General features: G+C 37.8%; 2 protein-coding genes and 1 pseudogene across 2 annotated transcripts; 2 read left to right on the top strand and 1 right to left on the bottom strand.

The window, feature by feature from the left end:
• Positions 1–1,870: 1,870 nt before the first annotated feature.
• Positions 1,871–3,424, bottom strand: LOC112201462 (annotated as a pseudogene).
• Positions 3,425–12,003: 8,579 nt separating this feature from the next.
• Positions 12,004–13,807, top strand: LOC112167019. Its single transcript, XM_024303965.2, has 3 exons — positions 12,004–12,046; positions 12,149–12,616; positions 13,644–13,807. Exons 2-3 carry the CDS (start codon positions 12,337–12,339, stop codon positions 13,805–13,807), a joined length of 444 nt encoding a protein of 147 aa, XP_024159733.2. The 5' UTR covers positions 12,004–12,046; positions 12,149–12,336.
• Positions 13,808–13,936: 129 nt separating this feature from the next.
• LOC121049006 (ankyrin repeat-containing protein ITN1-like) lies at positions 13,937–15,204 on the top strand. Its single transcript, XM_040505399.1, has 2 exons — positions 13,937–14,335; positions 14,539–15,204. The coding sequence occupies exons 1-2, from the start codon at positions 14,000–14,002 to the stop codon at positions 15,151–15,153; spliced, it is 951 nt and encodes a 316-aa protein (XP_040361333.1). The 5' UTR covers positions 13,937–13,999; the 3' UTR covers positions 15,154–15,204.
• The last annotated feature ends 8,932 nt before the right edge of the window (positions 15,205–24,136 follow it).

The raw sequence follows: 24,136 nt of genomic DNA, 5'->3' as shown, positions 1-24,136 counted from the left end.
TGCTAAAAATAAAAACATCCTCACTTTAAGTGTTTAAGGACGTCCTCTCTTGATTCCCTATATATATACACACACACACACACACATACACACACACAGATTTTATCCAGAGCGGCTTCCGCTTTGAAATTAAAGTGTGAACTTCGAGTTTTTGGTCACTTTTCGGTCGCTTATCGACATCTCGACCATTCAGTTTTTAGGTACTAGTGTATAGATCATCTCTGCAAATTTCATCCAAATTGATAATCGTTAAGGTATCTAACTCGCTCAAACCAATCGACGGACTGAATCTGTCAACCTGAACCATACTAGCTTTAAGGTAGTAATCAGTGCCTTAAGGATCATCAATTTGGCTAAAAATTTGCAGAGATGATCTATACACTAGTACCTAAAAACTGAACGGTCGAGATGTGGATATGCAACCAAAAAGCAACCCAAAACTCGAAGTTCACACTTTAATTTAAGAGCAGACCTCCGCTCTGGATAGGATCTGTATATATATATATATATATATATATATATATATATATATATACAGTCCATCTCAGAAACAGACGTCTGTTCCTATCTCAGGAACAGACGTCTGTTCCTTAACTAAGGAACGGATTTGCATATTTTGACCACTTTTCTAACACATATTCACATCTTAACCGTTCAATTTTTAGGTCCTAAGGTATAGATCACTTTTGCAAAATTTCAGCCAAATTGATGATTGTTAAGGTATCCAAAATTGTAATTTACCATTATAAACACGAACGGTTCAGGTTGGATAGATTTGGTTCATTCATTGATTTAATCGAATTCGATACCTTATCGATCATCAAATTGGTTGAAAATTTGCAGAAGTGATCTATACATTAGGACTTAAAAACTGAACGGTTAAGATGTGAATATGTGATCGAAAAATAGTCAAAATATGGAAATCCGTTCTTTAGCTAAGGAACAGACCTCCTTTCCTGAGCAAAATCATATATATATATATATATATATATATATATATATATATATATATATATCAGCAATATGGTCTAGAGGAAATTAGTTGTGGGTTTTTGTGCTAATAGTTATTACAAACATTGCTCAATTTTGGCCATAACTATAATTATCTGTTGGTGCAAAATTTGAAAATTGTAGAAAATCTAGAAATATTGGTCAATTTTGAAAGGTTTTTATAATTTTTTGAATGGCTGAAAATCTAGAAATAATGTTGAATTTTAAAAATTACAAGTTAGTTATTGATTTTCGATAAAAAAAAGTTAGTTATTGATTAGATTTAGGAAAGTTTCATATTCGTCAATATATATATATATATATATATATATATATATATATATATATATATTTATATAAAAGTTACATGTATTAATCAAATGGGAGGCCAGTGGAGTTGGTTGAGCTGCTTGTTTGTTTCACTGTCAATCAAGGTTTGAACCTTGTCAACTACTTCGTTGGCTTTTTAGCATAAATTTGTACAGAGGTTTGAACCTTGTCAACCACTTTGTGGATTTTATCAGTGATATGCAGAATATTTTGAAAATATTCTCCAGAATTTTGGATAGATTTCTCGAAACATTCCGATATTTCGGGAAATTTCTATAATTTCACGTGATATTTGGGACTTTGTTATGTTGGTAACACTACTATAATTATTGGCAATGGCCACATACACATTCGTGACATATTTGGGCCAAAGGACACGCATGTGCGTGTCAATGGGTAATTGCCACGCTGCAGCCACTTTTTTTTGGGTCAGTGCCCTGTAGAGGGGTTGCTTTCCCCTTAATTGTCTCAGTTTTGCTGTGCGTGGCTTCTTTGCAATTCTGACATGGTGGGACCAACGGGTAGAAATCAGAGTTTCAATTGCTTTTTTTTTTTTTTCCGGTCAACAATTGCTTCTATTCATGGTCCAATATCGAGTCCTATTGCTTCTTTGCAGTTCCGAAATTGAAATTGATCAGATTCTTGATATTATTCATTTTATTTCAACTTTCTGGGGATCGATTGCTGAAATCAAGTTGGTGAGTACATGTGGAAGCAAATAAAGTAGCTTCACTCTGCAATTGACTTGGCCGAAATCTGAAAACAGAGGCAATCCATGTTAGTGTTGAAGAAACAAACAAGGAACAGAACTCACCGATGCCAGGATCTCAATGATGATCTTCTTAGGTTCAATCACTGCCATGGTTTCAGCCTCCTACTCAGTGCTGAAATTGGGGATCTTGGATTAGAGATGATAGGCATAGACCCATACAAAATTCAATCAATAAGCCATAACCAGAAAACCATAGACAACAAAAATCATCCAATTTTTCTCCCACATATATATCGAATAGAGCCATCACAGAAAATAAAATAACAAACACTAAAATGGTACCTGATTGTGTTGTCGCTGGAGCTTCTCCATGGTCTCGGGTTGAAGCACGAGGAACGAGTTTTAATGGTCAATGGCTTCTTTCATCTGAGGTGATTCGCAACCTCGCTCTCTACAAACACAGTATGAAATCTCTTCAATCCCTTGCTGCAAAGAAAAACCACAATCGCATAAGAAATCACAATCCCTAATTCAAAAATAGAGGGTAGGTTAAATTGATAGACCAGAGTTGAATCTGATAAGGGGATCCGGGATCTATTCCTTACAATTCAGACTATCCAGGTTAATTGATCATGGTGAATATGGAGTACGACGGCAACTCCGACCATGAGAGCGGAGATGAGGACGGATCCGACTGAGGTGAGGAAGACGACGAAGACGCTGAGGCCGACAAGGCCCATTAGGGTTTGGGTGTCGGAGAAAGTCCGGCTGAAGATAACGAGGGGCTGATCGGAGGGGCGGAAGAGGTAGAGGAAGAGCCAGGCGGCAAGGAGGCCGAGGGAGAAGGGGTGGGTGAAGAGGGCGACGACGGCGAGGTAGTTGATGCGAAAGTAGGAGTAGTTCTTGCGGACGCGGAGGGTGGCGTCGGAGAAGGACCCAGGCTTGGCGAAGGCGGAGCGGTCAGCAAGCTCGGCCTAGGGGCGGCGCTGCGAGAGGCAATTGCCGACGGTGTCGGTGATGTGGTTGATGAAGGCGCGGAAGGCCAGGGTGGCGATCCGAGGCTGGGAGGCCTGGGACTCGATGGATCCGGCGGCGGCGACAGAGGTGGTGGAGATTGGGAGGACGGGTGGGACGGTGGTTGACATTGTCGGTGGATCGGGATCTGAAATTGTATCAAGTATTTTTGTGAAGATCTGGGGAGAGCTTTTTGGGTTTATAAGGGAATTTGTGATTGAAGAATCGGAGGAAGGTCGATGGAAATAGACGCAGTAAGACGAGAGAGAGAGAGAGAGAGAGAGAGAGAGAGAGAGAGAGAGAGAGAGAGAGAGAGAGAGAGAGAGAGAGATGGTTTATTTTTCCAGAAGAAGAGAAAGAGATAAGAGTCTGAGAGGCTGAAAATATGGGTGTTGATCAATTAAAGGTGTAGAGTGTGGTCATCCCTGTTCGTGACGTGATCGAAGAGAAAAAAGAAAGATAAAAATTCTATAAGATTAGGGCGCACAGAAAAGAAAACCCAAATAAATATTAAATAATTGGTTTAAATCAAAAAAAAAATTAAATAATTAGGCACCCATGTTTTTGTGCTTGTAGGTTGAGGATATAGACACCAACATTGAATATAGCGGTGGGTATGAGGTCTATATCCACAATTTTTTAATTATGTGGCATTATGTGTGTGGCCTTTGCCCACATGTGTTGTGGTGTAAGTAAGGAAAGTTTCGGGACTAATTTTAGTCATTGCAACTAGGCAAGTAGGTAGACAAACATGGGTTGCAGATAATATCAAAGAAAGTAGAGGCCAGATTAGAGGACTTTGACTTCCAAGTCGTCCTCTAACTATTTACTGAACTAGGGTTGGTGGCAATTTTTGTTTTCGAATGTAGGCAGTATACCTAACCATTACTTAATGGGTGATTCTAGTTGGATCTCCAAATTTGCTATTTGGACCTCACATACTTAGTACACCTCTAATTTACTTTTTAGAATACTTGAAAAGTTAAGTAGACCTCCTTATTTTTACCAAAACGCCCTTAAATATGAGATATAACAATTTGTTACTCTATTTTTTCTCTCTCTTCAACCATGAGAAGAAGAATGAATCAAAATCACATTATATTGCTCTCTTATGAGTAAGTCTCTCCTCCATAATAATTAATCAGAGGGTTGGTGTTTGGACCCAAAATGAGCATTTTGGCCTGACAAGGCGTGTCTTGGAGAAATTGAGCCAAAGTCAGTGGCTCAAGCTATATATTGTCGACAAGTTCGAAACATATTATTTAGAGGCTAAATAAAACCTACTATGGAAGATTATGCGAGCTGCAAGAAAATGAAATGATGGAAGCATGGAAATGAAAAGTCAGCTTCAGCACATTTTCCAACTTCGGCTAGGAGAAACCGAGCTAAACAAGGAAGGAGGGGCGGCAGACTAACCAAATAAAATCCAAATCAGCTAAAAATTTCTAGAATAATTCTAGACATCCGGATCATTTCTTATGAAGAGTTCCAGAGCTAGTTATGAGTGGAAAGCCTTCAAACAATCAGTCCAATTTTCTGCATAAGCAAAACTGGAAAACTTGACCTGTAAGGAGTCTAGCAGCATTTCCAGCCCAAACACATGGAAGAAAGCTCTGAAAATTTGATACAATGATCTGCACTCATTGTGGATCATTTGATATGAAGAAGTCGAAGGCCCATTTTGAGTTCTTAGTGGAGATATAGCTGCAGAAAAATTGGAGCAGTAAGTGCTTAAACCTAACATTCCATTAGTGTTTAAGAGCTTAAACCTAACATTCTATTAGTGTTTTAAGTGCTTAAACCTAACATTCCATTGGTGTTTTAAGTGCTCAAACCTAACCCATCATGATTTGTTTAAGGCCGACCATAACGGTTAAGGAACCAGCTAAGCAAGGGTAACACCCTCGCAAACTAACCAAGCTAAAGTCACACTTTAGCAAGTTCTCTCTACTTCCCGGTGATTTCGCTCTGCTTAACCTACAACGTTGAGTATCGACTTGGTGACACAAGACAAAGTCCTCACCATGAGGCACAGAAGACCCCCATGACAATGCTGGCACGCCCGCGCAGAAAAGAGACTATTGACCAGCTCAAGAAAAACTGGAGCCAAACAGTTGGTTCTCGATCTTCATATGATATGCTGTTGGAATCTCTTTGAATTTGCTAAAAGAAAGATTTCAAGGGTTTTTGGGTTAGAAGATATATTACTTGATTATAATATTCAATTAATTTAGTTTTAAAAAATTCCAAATCAGACTGTTTTGAATTTATTTTTGTATAAAACGATGGGCCATATATAGAAATTATTATTTTTATTTAATTATTTTAGGTAAATTGTAAAACTATATAGGCAATATAAGGAAATTTTGAAAAAAAAAAAAAAAACAATTTAATTGAATGTTATATTTGATTGGAGGAGGTAAGAAGAGTGTTTATTTATTTTTTTCATTTTTCTCTCTCTTTATCCTTATTTGTCTTTTCATATAACTTGACAAAATCTATTAATAATTAAAAAAAGTTGGAGGTCCAAATATCAAATTTGGAGCTCCAACTAGAATCACCCTTACTTAATTCATATAATGATCAGACAAAAGAGATTTGATCCACCATTATAGTTTCATTAAAATATGTTGGAGATTGTTTAGTGAATGTATTTAGCTTTCTCGTACCTTTTCTCAGTTGGGCACAATCCTATGAATAGAGGCATTCTCATGTAAAGGCTGGACCAAATTGGTAGGAAATTCTTTCCTTGTTGTGCATGCTGCTAGTTATTGACACGCTCTTTGCTATAAATGACTAGGTTCATCGATGATATATATTCGTTTCTTGTTGATGATGAAGTAGCTTGGAAGGTTAATCAGCTATTTTGCACATTCCTTGTTCCGACGTCTGAAAATTCTGTAACTTACAAGCTTGCTAGATCTTTACCGGCCACTGAGTTTTACTGTTTCTCTTTCGATTTTAAAAAACGAACTACATGGAAAGTGAACATGCATTAACATATGTATGAAGTATGGTTTAGATTCATGCATGTAGAACCCTAAGTAAACCTAAATAAAGCTACTATACATTTTCCTAATGGAAGAATATATAAGAGTGCAGAATAATTAACTCTGCAGAGTACTTGACCCTTTACGCACTATGAGCTCCTCACTCCTTTTATTAGTTTTGGTTTATGTCGTTCCAAACTAGCCACTTCAGCGAAAACATAGAACCTGCAATTAAAGCTAGAATAAGTGTTACCTGCCAACTTGATACATCTTGCGCAGTCGATCCTATCATTAGAATATGATCACTAAATGATTATTCAATTATTTTGCTTTTGATAGATGTCGGGTTTCAGTTGCGTCCTCAGACTTTGGGAAGTCACGTATTAGTTTTACTGGTTTATGAGATTTATTATATTGATTCCGGGTTGACGAAGAAAATTTCCCACCAATTTCCCCTCGGAACTTTTTTAGTCGTGACTTTTATTGTAGTCAAGTACTTTACCCTAGCTCAATCCTGGCCGGTGACCAAAGAAAACATGGATCCTTGTTTTATTGTTATAATGGTGGGTTCCTCCACTTGAGACTGAGAGGTTCACACTTAGTCCAGCCGCCGGACTACTTTTTCCATTCAGTGATTGTCACCACTATCAACTATTCCATTCATGTCTTGGGCTTTATATATATACACATATGTTCCATATACTTTTTAACTGCATATAAATTAACGCTTACGGTAGTCCAAGTTCTACGCTTGTGCATTGCCGTAAGTACTAAAGGGAAACATTGCCTATATAAATTAACACTTACGGTAGTCCATTTTTACACTTGACTGATCAAATTTCCATCAAATTTGCTATTTGACGCAGTGGAATTAGGGAACTGTGAGTTTTTGGCAGCGGTTATTAGCTCTTATCCTGAGTTAATATGGGAACTGATGAAAATAATCAAACTATAATCCATATCGCAGTTTTGTATCATCACGCAAGTATTTTCAGTCAGGGATGTCATAGTGACATATAAGAATCATCAAGGTAACAATATTTTGCATATGCCTGCAAAATTAGCACTTCAAAATCAACAGAATCTCGTGTCACGCGTAGCTCTTCAAATGCAACAACAGCTGTATGATTTGAGGTACTTCCCTCCTTGTACCCTTAACCTTTACACTTACTTTTTACTCTAAGTCTCTGATGGACGTTTTACTAAAAGTCGAAAACAGCCATCTAATTTACTCAAATGACAAATTGTATGTGATCACAAATGCACGCTCAGTAGAAACATTAGATGAATTTATTTCATGATTTTTTGTCACATCAGCTGTTACATAACGTGAATCCTTTGTGGTTTAGCTAACATCACTACTTCTTTTTTCTCTTTTTTTATTTTCTAATAAGATTTCATTTCGTGGTTTCACGTACAATATTCAAGTTAATAGCTTTCATAGGTTGGTACTTGTTGCCTTCTTTAATTTTTTATCTTCGAGTAGGAAGTCAAAAAGATCACCCAACCTCAATATATAGAGATGGAAAATAACGAAGGAAAAACACCTCAAGAATTATTCACTGAAGAGCATACGGTGTTAATGCTTCAAGGAGAAAAATGGATGAAGATTACTGCAACGTCATGCATGCTCGTTGCAACTATTATCGCAACGGTTGTGTTCTCAGCTACATTTAGCATACCGGGTGGCACAGATGATCATTCCGAAAAAGCCAAACTTTTTGAAAAAGAAAGCCTTTCTAGACTTCACCATAGCTGACGAAGTAGCACTCTTTTCCTCTTCAACTGCAATGCTGATGTTCTTGTTTATCCTTACCTCCCGTTATGCTAAAAATGATTTCCTTAAGTCCTTGCCCTTGAAGTTGATGGCCAGACTCACTTGCCTCTTCATCTTTATAGCTTCTATGATGATGGCTTTCAGCACTGCCTTCTATCTATCTTGTCTATGGATCAAAGTGGGTTCCAGATCTTACATTTATATTTGCAGTTCCTCCAGTTGCTTTGTATGCGTTTATGTTGTTCCTTCTTATGTCTGATTTGTCCTCTCCAAGATTTTGTTCCATTCTTTTATATCAGCCATGGAATCGTATGATATACTAGAACATCGGGCTGAAATAATGATGTTATATTCTAGCTACAATAATGATGTTATATTCTAGCTAGAATGACGTTCTTTGTATCTACAGATTGATCATCTATTATGTACATTTAAGGCATAAATGGATCAACATGGTGTCACTTTTACTTTTCAATTTTATGCATGCATGTTCTAATTAATAGTACAGTGCATCTTGTGGTCTTTACATAACCTAAAAATCAGTGGCTTTATTCCCTCCCAAACTTGTAAAAGAAATGAGCTATGCTTGAACTCAACCCATTGTGCTCAACAGAGGAAACAAGTCTTTAGAGAATACTGATATGCTAAAACATAAATCCAACCTAATTAAGGTGAAACCTAAAGTAACAAGTTTGTCATTATGAAAAATATAAAAAAAATTCATAAGAGTGGCTCACAATTAATTAACAAAAATTCTACTAGGTTATACCCTAGAGATCGCGAAATAAAAACAATCATATATTCGTACATGATATTAGCTATATATAACTAACAAAAATTCTATTATACACATGTACGCCATGCACACAAAAATTTGACCGTCAGTGATGAGAGAGGAAGACTATTTATGGTACAACCATCAAATTCTATACATATATCATACATGTGTGTATATATAATATTGATGAAAGTGCAATTTCAGCCTCAAGATGGTCTGAACTTTTGGCTTGCTGAAAGCAAAACACAAAGACAAGTCAAGTGTTTCCATGACTCGATGATAGAAAGCTCGCAGTAAGAAGTAAAATTTTAGAAACGGACATACAAGACCACCAACTATGGCACAAATATTATTCGCACGCCCCCAACTAAAACCTAAAGATTCGCACGCCTACTTGCCAAGCTAGTTGCCAATGAGAGACTGATGAATGTTGGGGCTCGAACTTAGATGGAGATTTCACTTAAACAAGTATCTTATCATCCCTCTTACCCTAATTGGCATATCATGTTCAAATCGAATCCATCATTTTAATTAATTTCGTGAAAATATGTTGGAGATTTTTTAGTGAAAAGTGTAGCTTCCTATAGTATCTTTTCTCATATTGGCACAACCCTATGAATAGAGGAATTTTCATTAATTTAATAGAGAGGAGCAAAACGAGATTCTTTACTTGTTGTGCATGCCGCCACTGGTAGTAAAAGGTGGATACCTAGATGATATGTATTCGTTTCTTGTTGATGATGGAGTAGCTTACAAGGTTACTCTAGCGATTTCGCACATTCCTATTGAAAATTATGTAGTCTGCAAGCTCGCTAGACTCTTAATCAACATTAAGTTTGAGATTTGATGATTTGATATATATGCATTTACTCTTTTTTTTTCCCTTCGACCACGGGTTTCTCCCACTGGGTTTACCGGGCAAGGTTTTGGTGTAGCAACTCTGATGCATCCCTCTCGTAGACATACTACCTACTTATGGTGCTGATAAGAAGACTTCACCTATTTCTAAAGCTGTGATACTGCTACTTCACACTCAAGCGCGATATGCTCTTTTTCTCCTTCGACCAAGGTTGTTTTTTCTCACAGGATTTTTATTATTTGGCAAGGTTTTTGACGAAGCAACTTAGAAGCGCCCAGCCTAGGCAACACTATTGACATGAAATATCCAAGGGGGAGTGTTGTAAATAGTTATGGCTAAATCATGTAAATAGATGTAGAGTGACATGTGTCTTTCACTATAGATTAGTGATTGATAGAATTGTGTATAGGAGTAATTCACGTTGCTATTAAACGTTGCCTTTTTGTATACATCATGTACACCTATATAAACCCCCTCATAGTGAGATGAATATACACACATCCCATTCTCTACGTCTAAATTCTCTCTCTCTTCTCTCAAATTTTTCACTATTGTTTTACAACAATTCTTTTGATATATGGATCGATTCTCCTGTATATATAGGCATGCTGCTAGTATCTAGGATATATATCCGTATATACATGTCAGGTTTCAGTTGCGTCCTCAGAGTTTGGGAAGTTAAATGGATCTATTCTTTACTACTAATTATTATTAGGTATTAGTATTACTGTTGATATCTAAAAGTCCAGCGGTAGCTGGACCCTAGCTAACGCTGATCCGGTGAGCGGATCGGTACTTTGTGTTGTTCTCGAAGTTCCCGTTACTTGTCAAGTGAAATACAATGGGCGTCAGAGGGAGACCGCGCCGGGCGGTCTTCTGCTCTCCGATGCCTAAGTTAGTCAATGTATTTGTGTTGACAAAGTAACAGTAGATAAGTATTGAATGCGTCCTTAATGAGGAGAGAGGAGAGAACCTTTTATAGGTGAGGAAGAGGTTGATCTTCTCTTTGTTTTCGATGTGGGACTGATATGCTTCAGTTCCCAGTTTCAGAAGCTTCTGATGCCATCTTGGCGTGGCGCGTGGCGGCGCGTCGGCGGTGATCTGGAGGTGGTCCGACGCTGAGGCTGTAGCCTGCTTGGCGGTGTGTCTGCATGTCATTCCTTTAGTTGGAATTAGTACCTTTGGCGGTACAACGAGCGTGGCCCATTATAGCTAATTATGTTTGCAAATGTACATGTATGTACAATTACTAATCTATGAGGGTCCTTATATGAGGATCTATTCTTTTCTACTAATTATTGTGTATTGTGGAAAGAAATTTCCTACCAATTTCCCTAGTGACTTTCAACTAGCTCGTCGCGTACGCTGGCTCGATCTTGGCCGGTGACTTAAAAATAGGGATCGTTTGTCTTTCATTCTTATAATGGTGGGTTCCTCCATCTGAGACTGAGAGGTAGCCTATTATTCACCTCAGTTGAGTTGGCGAGGACTATTTCCATGGCTGTGGGGTTTCAGTGATTCTCTCACCACAAGTGTATTTAGTACTGGTCAGAGATTATTATATCTCTTTTTCTTGTTTCCCTGTTGATAATCGCGGTCGATCGATTCATGTCTTAAGAGTTTTCCACTATCAACTAGGTTACAAAACTAGCTAAGAGAAGATACGCATAGTTAGCTCCATGTACTTATCTGTAATTAACAAACGATGCAAGTGCTCCATATTGATGGTGACGAATCCTATACATATCCTCTTCCAGTTTCCACACTAGACATATCCTCTTCCAGTTTCCACACTAGGTACAAGTGAACTTTCGTATCTGTAAGCATCAATAACTCGCACTCTCTTATGGTGACGGCCCCTATACATATCCTCTTCCAGTTTCCACACTAGACATATCCTCTTCCAGTTTCCATATCCTCTTCCAGTTTCGACACTAGGTACAAGTGAACTTTCGTATCTGTAGGCATCAATAACTCGCTCTCTCTTATGGTGACGGCCCCTATACATATCCTCTTCCAGTTTCCACACTAGGTACAAGTGAACTTCGGTATCTGTAAGCATCGATAACTCTCTCTCTCTCTTCCCCTCCCTCCCCTCCTCCTCCTTCATTTTTAGTTTAACCGCAATCTTGTAGTGGGAGACAAATGTTACAGAGTTTTATCAACTGAGTCTGCAGTCTAATTATTTTTATTTTCATTTAATTTCCTTTTTATTTCAGGTGCATGCATGCTTGTATCTTTACACAATTTGTTCAATCTGGAACCATGGCTACCCCACAAGCACAACATATATCACCTGCCGGGATTCAATTAACCACGGCTAGCGGGAATTCAGCAACTGGGATAGATAGTCAATCAGCGGACATTGGCACCGACATTTCGGCTGATTCGGCTCAACCTACCAGACCTTTGCCTTATCTACTAGAACATATAAATAGTAAGTGCCACATTATTCATAGTGATCTCCATCTATTGTATAATTAATCTCTTAATTGAACATAAATGTAAAAATACAATACTAAGTGGTAGATCGACCAGCTCCATGCACCGCCCCGGTCTAGGCAGCGAGCTGGTCCATTTTATCGACGTTTGCAAGGTACTCTTCCATAAATCTATCCACATCTATTATTAATATATGTATCAGTTATATATTCTCTCCATATAAGTCTCCATATGATCATAATTAAACCCCATACAGGAGAAGAATACCTTAAGACATGTGTTGCCCTCTATAAGTATGCACTAAAGGGCGATTGGGAAGCTGCGGAACGAATCTTGAAAAAGGATACGAAACTTCTGAGAGCAAGCATATCTAGAGGATATGAAACAGTCCTTCACGTTGCAGCAGGGGCAAGACGTATTCATTTTGTGGAGAAACTGATCAGCATGATGAACGTAGAGGATTTGGCACTGCAGGACGTAAATGGAAACACTGCCTTGTGTATTGCCGCTGCGGCTGGATCTCTAGACATTGTCCAGATTTTGATACAAAAGAATAAGTCTTTGCTATCGATTCGAGGCGGTAAAGATATGACACCAGCCTACATGGCTGTTGTGTTGGGACAGTCAGAAATGGCATGGCACCTGTACGCTGAAAGTAACACGATGTTGGAGAAAACAGACCGCGAAAACTTGTTTTTTTCTTGCATCAACAATTGTTTGTATGGTAGGTGTACTAAAGTCTTAACTCATCCTTTCGATTTTCTCATTCACTTTTTAACCTGGAGAAAAATGACAGCACATAAAGTTTGTGTACACATGCATGTATAATCCTAACTCACTAACTCATCCTTTTGATATTTGAACATAGAGTTTTTATCACCACTAAAGTCAAAACTTTTTTGCACCGGACAAAATAATACCAAATTTTCAAAAGTGATAAAAATGATACCTAAATTTTTAAAAACAAATCAACTTGATACCTAACTTTTATAAGTGATCAAAATGATACTTGAAGTTTTAAAAACAAATCAACTTGATACCTCGGTTTATTTTTTGTAACTTTTTGTTAAAATTGATCACGTGTGGTGCGGTATTTTGTGGAGTTATAATAATATTTTACACAAAAACTGTTTTTCAATTATTTTTTATTTTACTTGGTTAATTCTCTTCTTCTATTTCTACCTCTCTCTCTCTCTCTCTCTCTCTCTCTCTCTTCCCATTTTTCTTTGTTTCTTTAGAAGTTGGGAAACATCCTAATTTTATTTGTTTCTACGATCGATGGTAGAAATTGAAATTGAATGGAAGATTTTTTTTAATTCTATAGAAGAAGAAGATTGAGTTATAGATGGTTGATGGCCCTCTGACCACAAATCACTACAATTTTTGGGCTTGATTTTTCATTTGATTTAACAAAGAAGTTAGAGAAAATAAACCGAGGTATCAAGTTGATTTGTTTTTAAAACTTTAGGTATCATTTTGATCACTTATGAAAGTTAGGTATCAAGTTGATTTGTTTTGAAAAATTTAGGTATCATTTTGATCACTTTTGAAAGTTGGATATCATTTTGTCCGGTGCAAGAAAGTTTTTACCCTAGTGGTGATAAAAACTCTTTGAACATATATGGATGCAGAAAGGACTAGGACAACGGTCAATGTTTGCAAATTACGGATGAATTTATATTTGTGTGTGTAGATTACTACAATTCGCTGGTTTATGTTGCATTCTTAATTTCTCTGAGTAAATAATGCAGATTTGGCCTTACCGTTGCTAAATGATGATAGAACATTAGCGACTGCACGTACTAAATCGCAGAAATATAAAACAGCCTTGCATATATTGGCTAGAAGGCCTTCAGCATTTGGTGGCAGCCAAAGTCCAGGAATGTGGAGTAGACTTACTAACTCATGTGAGTGAATTAATTCTTAAAACATTAGGATTTAGTTTCATTATCGTTGACCCTGTTGCTTATGTACTTCAAACTTTTCATCTCAAGTCCTCCCAAGTTTGAAGTTTGCTTGCAAAAGAAAGTTAAAACAAGCTAATGAAGCCCTTCAACTAGTCCAACGTCTTTGGGAAGAAATTTTAAAAGATGAGCACGAAGACGTGATGAGGTTGATCAAATATCCTTCAAATTTATTATTTGACGCAGCAGAATTAGGGAATTATGAGTTTCTGGCGGCACTTATGAGCTCTTATCCTGAGTTGGTATGGGAAACTGATGAAAAAAATCGAACCATTATCCATGTCGCAGTTCTGCATCGTCATGCAAGTATCTTTAATCTAGTGCATGAAATAGGCTCGATCAAAGATGTCATAGTGACATATGAGGATGATCAGGGTAACAACATTGTGCATATGGCTGCAAAATTAGCACCTCAAAATCAGTTGAATCTAGTGTCAGGCGTAGCTCTTCAAATGCATCGAGAGTTGGTATGGTTTGAGGTACTTCTCATGCATGTAGCTAATAATCTATTACCTTTTGTTTTGATTTTTTAAGAATAATCATCTAGGTACACAAACGAGGTAATTGTTATATATGCCATATGCTTGTACACTATGAAAATTTTACAAATCGATCATTTCATACTTTCAGATTTATTCATTAGTTAATTACCGTTCTTTATATATCTACTCTGATGTGTCAGGAAGTCAAAAAAATTGTTCAACCTCAGTATATAGAGATGGAAAACCAACAAGGAAAAACACCTCAAGAATTATTCACTCAGGAGCATAGGGCGCTAATGCGTCAAGGAGAATCATGGATGAAAGACACTGCAACTTCATGCTTGCTCGTTGCAACTATTATTGCAACTGTTGTGTTTTCAGCTGCATTTAGCATACCAGGTGGCACAGATGATCATACCGGAAAGCCCAACTTCTTAAAAGAGAAAATGTTTTTATACTTTACCATAGCCGATGGACTAGCACTCTTTTCCTCTTCAACTGCAATGCTAATGTTCTTGTTCATCCTAACCTCGCGGTACGCAGAAAACGATTTTCTCAAATCCTTACCATTGAAGTTGATGATAGGACTCACTTCCCTGTTCATCTCTATAGCATCCATGATGATGGCTTTCAGCACCGCCTTCTATTTGTCTTGTCAATATGAATCAAGATGGGTTTCAGATTTTACATTTTTATTTGCACTTGTCCCAGTTGCTTTGTTTGCGTTTATGCAATTCCCTCTCGTGTCCGACATGTCCTCTTCTATATTTTGCTCAAGTTTGTTATTTCAGCCGTGGAAACACATGCTCTACTAGAAGGCAAACTGAATGTTGTACATATTGTACTTAAGTAAACCTTGATTTGGTCGCAAGCTACAATAATGATGTACATATATGTATATTCTAGCTAGCATATGGAGTTGTAATTAGATTGATCATCTATTTTGTTTTTTGTACGATCAATGTATAAATGGATGAATATGTTGTACAAAGTTAAAGTAATTCTCTATGACAAAGGCAAATTCTAGTGTACCATGGAGCTCTTTAATGTTATGATCATGATGTGAATATTATGTTTGATACAATTTTCATTAGCATCTTGACATGTTAGTTGAAGAGTTGAACATTTTTTCTTCAAATAAATCAATTTTGGTATGGATGTTTTCCATGACATGAGCATGGTTGGTTTGCATAAATTTTTCATCTCCAAGCATTATGCACTTTGGGTAATGCACTAGATACCTAACCGGATTGAAATGCATGACTTAAGTAGTTAAATACTACATCCGAGAGGAGTTGTGTGATATCTTTAAAGGAGCATGTTCCTTGTCATACCTGAAAGGGATACAAGGAGAGAAATTGGCTAATTAAAATGGAATCATTCAGTTTAAATGCATCATTGTTAGCCAAGGAGGCTAGAGCTAGAAACCGTAGGCCATCTCTAGTAAGAGAGTGCTATATTGGGCCCAGTGCTAAATTTTTAGCTCTCCAAATAATATTTTTTATTAAACCGTCTTCAACAATCAAGGGATAAAATTGCCCTTCAAATATTTTGTCATTTAAATTACATTTATTAATATTAATTAGGAAAAATTTATAATTTTGGTCACTCAACTATAACTCGTTCGACACTTTGGTCACCATATTTTTAAAATATCACTTTAGTCACTCAAATTTGAGTTTGTAATTCATTTTAGTAACTGTCGTTTAGTCTGCTTTTACACATCGTTAAAATTGAGGGCATTCTGATCCAGTTATTAAAAATATTAAAACTGAGAATAATTACAAATTAAAAAAACAAATTTTTTTTTTTTTATCAAGATCAAAGCTTCCTAGGCCTAGAGACTAATCCGTGCTAGGGGATCATGTCAGAGCGCTTTTTCCCCTCTGACCACCAAGAATAGATTGAGATTTAACTCCAATCAACTTCGGCGGGATTCGAACCCGGGTGTGGGGTTCTACACCTTGAGGATCTTACCAACTCGACTACCAGTGGTGGTTGGAAAAAAAAAAAACTTGAACACTATCGTTCTGCAGCAAACCATCCATGCGACATCCTTCCTCAATCTGTCAATCATCATGTTCTTTCCTTCTGAATTGAGTTCGTCTCCTAATTTAGTTTTTTTTCTCTCTCTCTCTCTTTCTCTCGATCGACTATAGACTTGGAGACCTTGATTTCGATCAAGCCAATCTAGATGAAGCTTGGATTAATTGAGTGCCACCGTCCCACCCGCCCCCCTCGATCATAATTTTGTAGAGAGATGGTTAGTCCACTGCTACCTCCTCATCACTCCGGCTGATCAAATTATTCTCTAATTTTGTGACTATTACCTGCAGTTTTTTTTTTTTTTTTTTTCAGTTTTATTCACTACCTTTGTTGTGGTTAGCTAGTTTTGGGCTTCTCATATGCCTTTGGAAGTTTGCTGAGGTGTAATTGTGTATATATATATTGCTTTGATTGAGTTCTTGAGCGTATCAGTAAAGATGTAGATGAGGGAGAGAAGAAAAAACAACCAAAGAAAGAAGAACGAGAGACATTGAAAAAGAAAGGAGTGTTTAAGAATGAGAGAAATTAAGAGAATTTGATGAGAGAATTGTATGTTTCATTATTGAGAATAGGAGCCCTATATATAGGGATTACAAAGTACATGTCCTAATGATATAAGGAAAACTATTCCGAATACGACTAGGAATTCTAGAACATTCTCTCCTATTACAATCATGGAACTATTTCTAGTTTGATTAGGCACACAAAGTCGATTTCCTTCAACAAGGAGAGAAATTTAATATTTTAGCAATTTGACAAAAGTATCCTTAAAATAATGACTTATTTACAAGGATTTAACGATAAATTGACTATAGTTGAACAAGTGACTAAAGTAAATAACAGAGTTTAAGTTAAATGACTAAAGTAATATTTTTTAAAGTAGTGTATGACCAAAGTGTCTATTTAGTCATACTTGAGTGACCAAATTGATAATTTTTTCTATTAATTATACTTCTAATCCTATTCTAAGTACAATTAATTTGTGGGATCAAAATAATTTTTCAACAAAGGTATATAATTTTTCAATTGACTTTTATTTTTTTAAATTAAAAAAGTTACAGCAATTTCTCTCCTAATTTTAGAGAAGCTTCTTCTTTTTTTCATGGCAGATATTGCAAAATTTTCAAATATAATATAGTGTATTGACTATTTTATCCTCATATAGAAATAATTTATTTATTAATATTTATATTATATGAGGGCATATATGGTAGTTCAAAAATTCAACCATTCCTTAAATAATTGGCTTAATTATATAAGATATTATAAGTTTTGTTGTAAAATTATAAGATAAAAATTTAAGACGAATTTTCTTAGGTAACACTTTTTGAACACAAATAATTATAAAAAAATCAGCCATAATTGCTAAACCTTAATTATCTCTATAATTATTCACATGGCACTACTTGTGCAATTAGCATAAATCTTTGGCATTCAACTTGAGCAACACAAGCACGGGGCATTCTCTGCTTTCCCTCCACCATGTGCTGGTCCTATTATCATTACAAGCTTGGGCTATCCTTAGGGCCAAACTTGGCCCTCCCTATGGCCCTTTAAACCTCAAATTAATCATTTAGCCCACTTGTGAGTCCTTACTGGAGATGAAATTAGGGCCAAATAATAGGAATTAGCCTTATAGCCTCTCTTACTGGAGATGGCCTTAAACCCTAACTTCTATCCATTAGATAACAACTTGTGTAGCTTAGCTTAGTTTACATTTCAAGTATTCATTTAGTTTGTTTTTTTGAATTGAAGTCATTCCAACATCAAAATCAAACCATTACACACCATCTTGCACATACTCACTATGAACTTTGGTTCCCTTTGAGTCATTATTTAGGATTTGTACATTTGCATATCCTTCTATCATCCTCTAGGTATTCCCTAATAACTAGAGTGAGATTTACCAATCCTTTGGGTACGATATTCCTTACTCATAATCTCTACACTATAACGTGACTCTTATACTTAAGGGTGACTATTTGGCTAACAGGGATGCATTGCATCTCCTTTTTCTTCCCAAAAAAAAAAACTGAAATTTCTATGAAGAAGGTGAAAAGACATGAAGGAAAGCCATGTGGAGCAACTCCCACAAAGGAGGTGAAAAGACATGAATTCATTGAAAAGTTCACAGCCAAATCTCTGGGGCTTGTGGAAATACCGAGAGGCATGTTGGTGCCAGCTGAAGTGATGCTGTCGAGAACTGTGTAAGAAGAATAGCCAAATACACACAAAAATTTAGGCTCAAAGAATAGAAATCCTCCAAAATCAAAGAAGAGGTGTCATCACATTATTCCCATATTATTATTCATTAAGGAACACAATCCCAAGAGAATGAAGCTTAGCAAGTGAAGCGTTTGCAGTGGACAAAGGAGACCAAATCTCGTCCGGCATCACGCCCAGGTTATAGTGGACCTAGTGTTCGATAATGGTTATCGGAGGGAAGGTTACACGGTGCTGGTGATGTTGTCCATATCGTTAAGAGGCTCTGTCGAGTTCGGTGACTGGCGGGTATAGATCTCCCCAAATTTGGAGTGCATAAGGTGGAAAGGGAGGTTGCCTGGTGGTGACGAGTCAGTGGTGACGAGTCGGTGGTGGCGAGAATGAGATCTGAAGTGCTCATATCTGATCAGATTGTTCTGATCTATTTTGGGCATTCTTCGATCCAGTTTGGAGCCGCTGTGTGGAGAGAGGGGTAGTGAGGGTTAGGAGGGGAGGTGATGTTTGCCGGCGGGAAGGGGATGAAGGAAGGAAAAAGGGACGGCCGGCACTTGATCAGTGTGACGGGTATGTCGCCGGTGGCGGGATAACGGAGGCTACGGGTAGCCTACGCTCTCGACTTGGGCTGAGAGGTTTTTGGGCCTGGGCCTAGGATTGGGCTCAGGTGTCAAACTATTTTTATTTTATGTTTATTGTTATTTATGTTTAATTAGACGTAGCTATATGCCGGCAATAATGTAATGCCCCGTACCTTAAAGTCTTTATTAGTTACTTTTTACCGTGGTTGACCGAGGAGTGACTTTTTCTTTAGTCCGGTAAATTAGAAAATTTATTTGAGATTGTCGTAGAATACGAAAAATCGAGTTCGTGGACACGTAGTTTGTTTAAATTGGATTTATATCGGAAAAGTTATGACCAAAAATAGAAATTTCTATTTTTGGCATGGCTTTTTGTTTGTGAGCTTCTAATTGTGGAAGGAGAGCTTATTAAAACAGATGGAAGAGAGAGAAAAGGGAAAGAATCAAAAAAAAAAAAAAAGAGAGAGAGAGCACGGGTAGAACCCGAGTCACCCCCCTCCCCCTTTTTTCTTTTCTTTTCGCCGTCGCACTCCTCCGGCGAATTCGTCGCCGTCCGGCCACCCCAAGACGCATCGTTGGGCACGGCGTGATCCTCTCTTCCTTCTCCTTCTAGCTATGTAAGTATCTCACCTTGGGTAGCTTTGGTTTTGGAGATATGAGGAGAATTGCAGAAATGGAAAAAAAATGGATTTTTGCTTTGATCTCAGTTTTCCGGCGATTTCCGGTCGAATTTCTTTGGGTTTTGGTTGTTGGGGAAGTACTGAATGTATTCCTAACCTTGTTGCAGCTCGTTTTGATCGGTGGAGGAAGATTTGAAGGTGTTTGAGACTGTGAACAATACTGTGAACAGTAACTCTCGAATTCTTGGGTTCTTGTTTGATTTTTCTGGATATTCCTACTTGAATTTGGTTGTTGTTGCAGGTTTAGAGATAGTTGTGTGGGTTATGAAGTTGATTTTGGAATAAATGGGTTGATTGGAATTGAATTTAATCTTTAAGTTTGTGTTAAATTTGAAATTGTTGGATATTGAGGTTTTGTTGGTTTTGGATTGTTGAACATGGTTGTTGGATTTGTCATGTTGGTAGTGTTGGGTGAATTCTCTTGTTAAAGGACTATTGTGAATTATTTGTTAGGTAGTAGAGTGAATTTGAGAAGGTGGAGTTGGAATCGTGAATTAGAAAAAGGGAAAAATTAAGAATGATTGTGGAAATTTTTGGAAGGATTTATATTATCGATTGGTGGTAATTTGTGATGAAGGAGGTGAGATTAAATTGATTTAGTTATCGAAAGGTTCTTGTGAAGATTTAAATTAAGTGAAGTCCTTGATCGATTGAGAATCGAATTAAAAATCGGTTGAGTAGTTTGAGTTAGAGGGCATTGAGATTTTAAGGAATTATAGAATTAATCCCAAATTAAAGTGTGGGAGTTTTATAACAATTTGTGAATAACGGATGCTTATTCCGAGGGAAATGAGTTGTTTTTGAGAGTATTTCCTTATTATGGTTAATTATATCCATGCAATTGTGACAGGACGTACTGAGCCCTCGAGCGAGGAGGACACCGGCAGGCAGCAGGGTTAGCTGCGGGATTCACTTGTGAGCGGACCTTTATTTTTATTTAAATAATGCATGTAGCATGGTATTAAGTTTTGAAATGTGATTTTATGGAAAGAAAAGGATTAAAAAGGATTAAAAAGGAAACAGTTGACAAGGAGGCCAGTTTGGCGCATGCGTATCTTACCTAGTTGGCAGACCCTTCTAGGTAATAGTCTGGTTGGCAGTCCCTTCCAGACTACAGCTCGGTTGGCAGTCCCATTCGATGCGTCATCTGGTTGGCAGTCCCTTCCAGATGACTTGAGGTAGTTAGTCGGCAGTCTCGTCTACTACCTGTGGCTAGTTGGCAGTCCCAACTAATCACCGCCTCCTACTCCGGTTGGCAGTCCCTTCCGATGCGTCATCGGGTGGCAGTCCCTCCCCGATGGCATGAGATGCCTAGGAAGCAGTCCTTCCTAGTCATCAAATGAGTTTCTTGGAAAAGGATTGAGTTGGAACTTCATAGGGTTCAGCTGCATGATGGTTTTGTTAAAAAGAGAAATGGGGAAGCATACCATAAATTGTTTTGATTCTAGTTTCGGTTTTGTCCACTCACTCTAATGGATTTTATATGTTTTCCCCTGGGCCCTTCATTTTCAAATGCCCAGATTTCAGATTAGCAGAGGTTGCGTCCAGGCTCAAGGACTTTGGGAATCAGCGCTTCCGTTTTTGTCCGTAGGTTATTACTTAACCTACCTTGTATGATATCGGCTTAGTTTTAGTGTTGCTCTGATAAGCCTTTTCTTTTGATTTTGATGGATGTTGTTGTTCGGATTGTGGTTGCTTACGGAGGTTATATTGGGATTTGAACTTTCCGGATGTAATATATGTGCTTGGATTGTAAATATGATATTGTAGGTTGAGTAGAAGTTAATGTTGTAATCATATCCAGGTTTGTGAAATTTTTGGGTAGCCCATATTTAGGGGAGGTTCTGCCGAATTTTCGGTAGGATTTCGCTTAATGTGGGCCCCGCAGGCTCGTATCCAGGTAATTGGGGTGATTCCTGGGTCGGGTCCTGTCAAATAAGTCCCTATAACTATATGGTAGGGCGAAGTGGGCTTGGTCCCAGTATGCACACTCAGTGTGCCTTGTTTGGCCTAGTGAAGTAGCGAGCCATTTACTTGATCAAATGGACGTAAGCTCCTAGTGGCAGGATGAAATGGAGTGTTGCTGGATTTGTTTTCGTGTGGCAACAGAGTAGGAAAGCTGTACTATTTTCAGACTTAAGAGTATACATAGTTGCCAAAATTATGTTTTATGTGAGTTAAACAAAAGCTCGGCCCGACCCTTTTGGCCCTTGCGGGATGGGTCTTAAGGGCAGGTAAGGGCTTACATATAGAAGCCTCGCCTTGGCCTGGGCCTAAGTTTTGTTGACTTGGTCAAAGCCCAGCACGGCCCTAGCCAGGCCCATGATGAGGCCTACCTGACATAATCAAAAACATAGCTTCAGTAGTTGGAAAGTTTCTTGAAATGGATGAAAAACTTTTTGAGAATTTGGGCAAAGTTAGGGTTTGAGTTTCACATGAAATTTCAAAACCCTAAAGCTGGCTCCTAGGGTTGAACCTAAAATCTCTTACTTCTTTGAGAATCTTCTTGGCAAATGTGATAATTGCAATATGATATATCATGAGGGTGACTATTGTCCTCTGCTCGGCAGCCATGTTGCATTGAGTTTAGTACATGGTCCTGTTGAAACAAAGAATGAAAATTGCAGGTCCTTCCCTACGGTTTGTTACTAACAGATTTGTGGATGAAGCTTTTAGATTTCATGGTGTGCAATCGCCTATATTACCCTCTGTATGCAGGTCTCTATTTCATCCGAAAGAAACCAGTAAGGGCCGCAAACCTATTGTACGTATTGCGAGAAAAGGTCCTAAACCCCAAAGATAGTGATGTGACATATGATCAATCATTGGCTTTAGCATTGATTGATGCAGCAATAATAGAGGTACCAGTGACCATAGGTCTTGCTCCAAATACTAATATGGAGCTTGAAAAAGAAAAATCGGCCGAACCAAATAGCTACATCAATGGAAAAGAAGCTTCTGAGGAGCACACTAGTAAGACTGAACAAATTGCAGAAAAAGAAAACAGGGGTGACAAGCGTAGTAAACCTCCCTCTCCTGCCAAATCCCCACAAAAGCCCAAAATAATATTGCTTGAATTATTCAAGCCGCTCCCGACTGATGTACCTGCAAAGACCCAAAAGATGTCGGAATTCACAAGCAAATTCTTTGCTAGGTCCTTGGGCATGATTAAGGCTCCTGGGAATATCCTAGTGCCAAAAGAAGTATTGCAGCAAAGCTCTGAACCAAAGAAGAAGAGGGGAAGACCTTTGGGATCAAAAAATAAAAATCCCCCAAAATCGAAGAAGATTGCTGAAGCACAAGAAGTTTGTTTAGCTTTTCTCTCCAAACCTCCTAGCTCAAATTGTTAAGGGCAAGGAGAAAATTTAAAATTTTCGTTTATTTTTCTGAACTTAGTTTAATTGCTATGCTTTGTTTTCATAGTTCTTAGGCTTGCTTTTAAATAAGTGAGTACTAGTTGTTTAATGGGTGGTGCTAGCATATTACGTCCTAAACTTTTTTTGAACTAATGAAATTTCATTGATAGAAAAACTCATGCCAAGAAGGCCATTACATACCCATCCGCTGACACATAACAATGGCCAGACAAGAATTCATGGAGGAGCCATAGTGGTACATAGAATAGGCCTACTCTATTAGAACTTATTGCTCACTTATTAAAGTGAGCCTATAACTATGTCATACATTTACATAGTTTATAGGCTAAACATAAAAGAAAAATCCTATATCTTCTCCTTGCCCTTGAAGCTCGGGCTTGGAGGCTTATTTGAATACAAAACACTCAGGACCTCTTCAGTAGGAACCTTTTTTGCTTTGGGAGGATTTTTGTTCTTTGCTCCTAATGGCCTACCTCTCTTCTTCTTTCCACTAGGAAGCTCAGCTTGTAAAGGTTTTGGCATCATGACCTCAGCAGGCACTAACATACCTCCTGGTGTCTCTACTAAACCCAGAGATTTTGCATTGAACTTAGTAGGGAATTCAGGCATTTTAACCTTCTTGGAGGGAGCAATAAGGCTTGTTTTGCTCTCCAATAAATCAGACATCATAAATTGCAGCTTTTTTGGAGAGGGGAAGGGTCGATCTCTCTTAGAAGGCTGGTCGGTGTCAACGGGTACCAAGGCTAATTTATTGTCTTCAGTAGGTTGTTTTGTTTCTGCATGATGAAGAACAATAGGTTTGCGTACCTTACTAGTCTCAATACCTCCAAAAAGAGACATTCCCATAGGTGGAAGAATGGGGTGGTAAGACCTTGGAAGTGAAACAATCCATTCTTG

The sequence above is a fragment of the Rosa chinensis genome, chromosome 5 (genome assembly GCF_002994745.2).
Source record: "Rosa chinensis cultivar Old Blush chromosome 5, RchiOBHm-V2, whole genome shotgun sequence".
NCBI classification, from domain to species: Eukaryota; Viridiplantae; Streptophyta; class Magnoliopsida; order Rosales; family Rosaceae; genus Rosa; species Rosa chinensis.
The sequence above is the reverse complement of the archived record's forward strand: the minus strand, read 5'-3'. Positions and strand labels throughout refer to the sequence as shown.

What these genes read in the sequence shown, in the direction of transcription:
- LOC121049006 (XM_040505399.1), top strand. Translation starts at nt 14,000, where the DNA reads ATGAGGTTGATCAAATATCCTTCAAATTTATTATTTGACGCAGCAGAA. An exon ending in GAGAGTTGGTATGGTTTGAG is followed by an intron (nt 14,336 to 14,538) that starts GTACTTCTCATG and finishes CTGATGTGTCAG; the next exon opens with GAAGTCAAAAAAATTGTTCA.
- LOC112167019 (XM_024303965.2), top strand. Translation starts at nt 12,337, where the DNA reads ATGATGAACGTAGAGGATTTGGCACTGCAGGACGTAAATGGAAACACT. An exon ending in CATCAACAATTGTTTGTATG is followed by an intron (nt 12,617 to 13,643) that starts GTAGGTGTACTA and finishes TAAATAATGCAG; the next exon opens with ATTTGGCCTTACCGTTGCTA.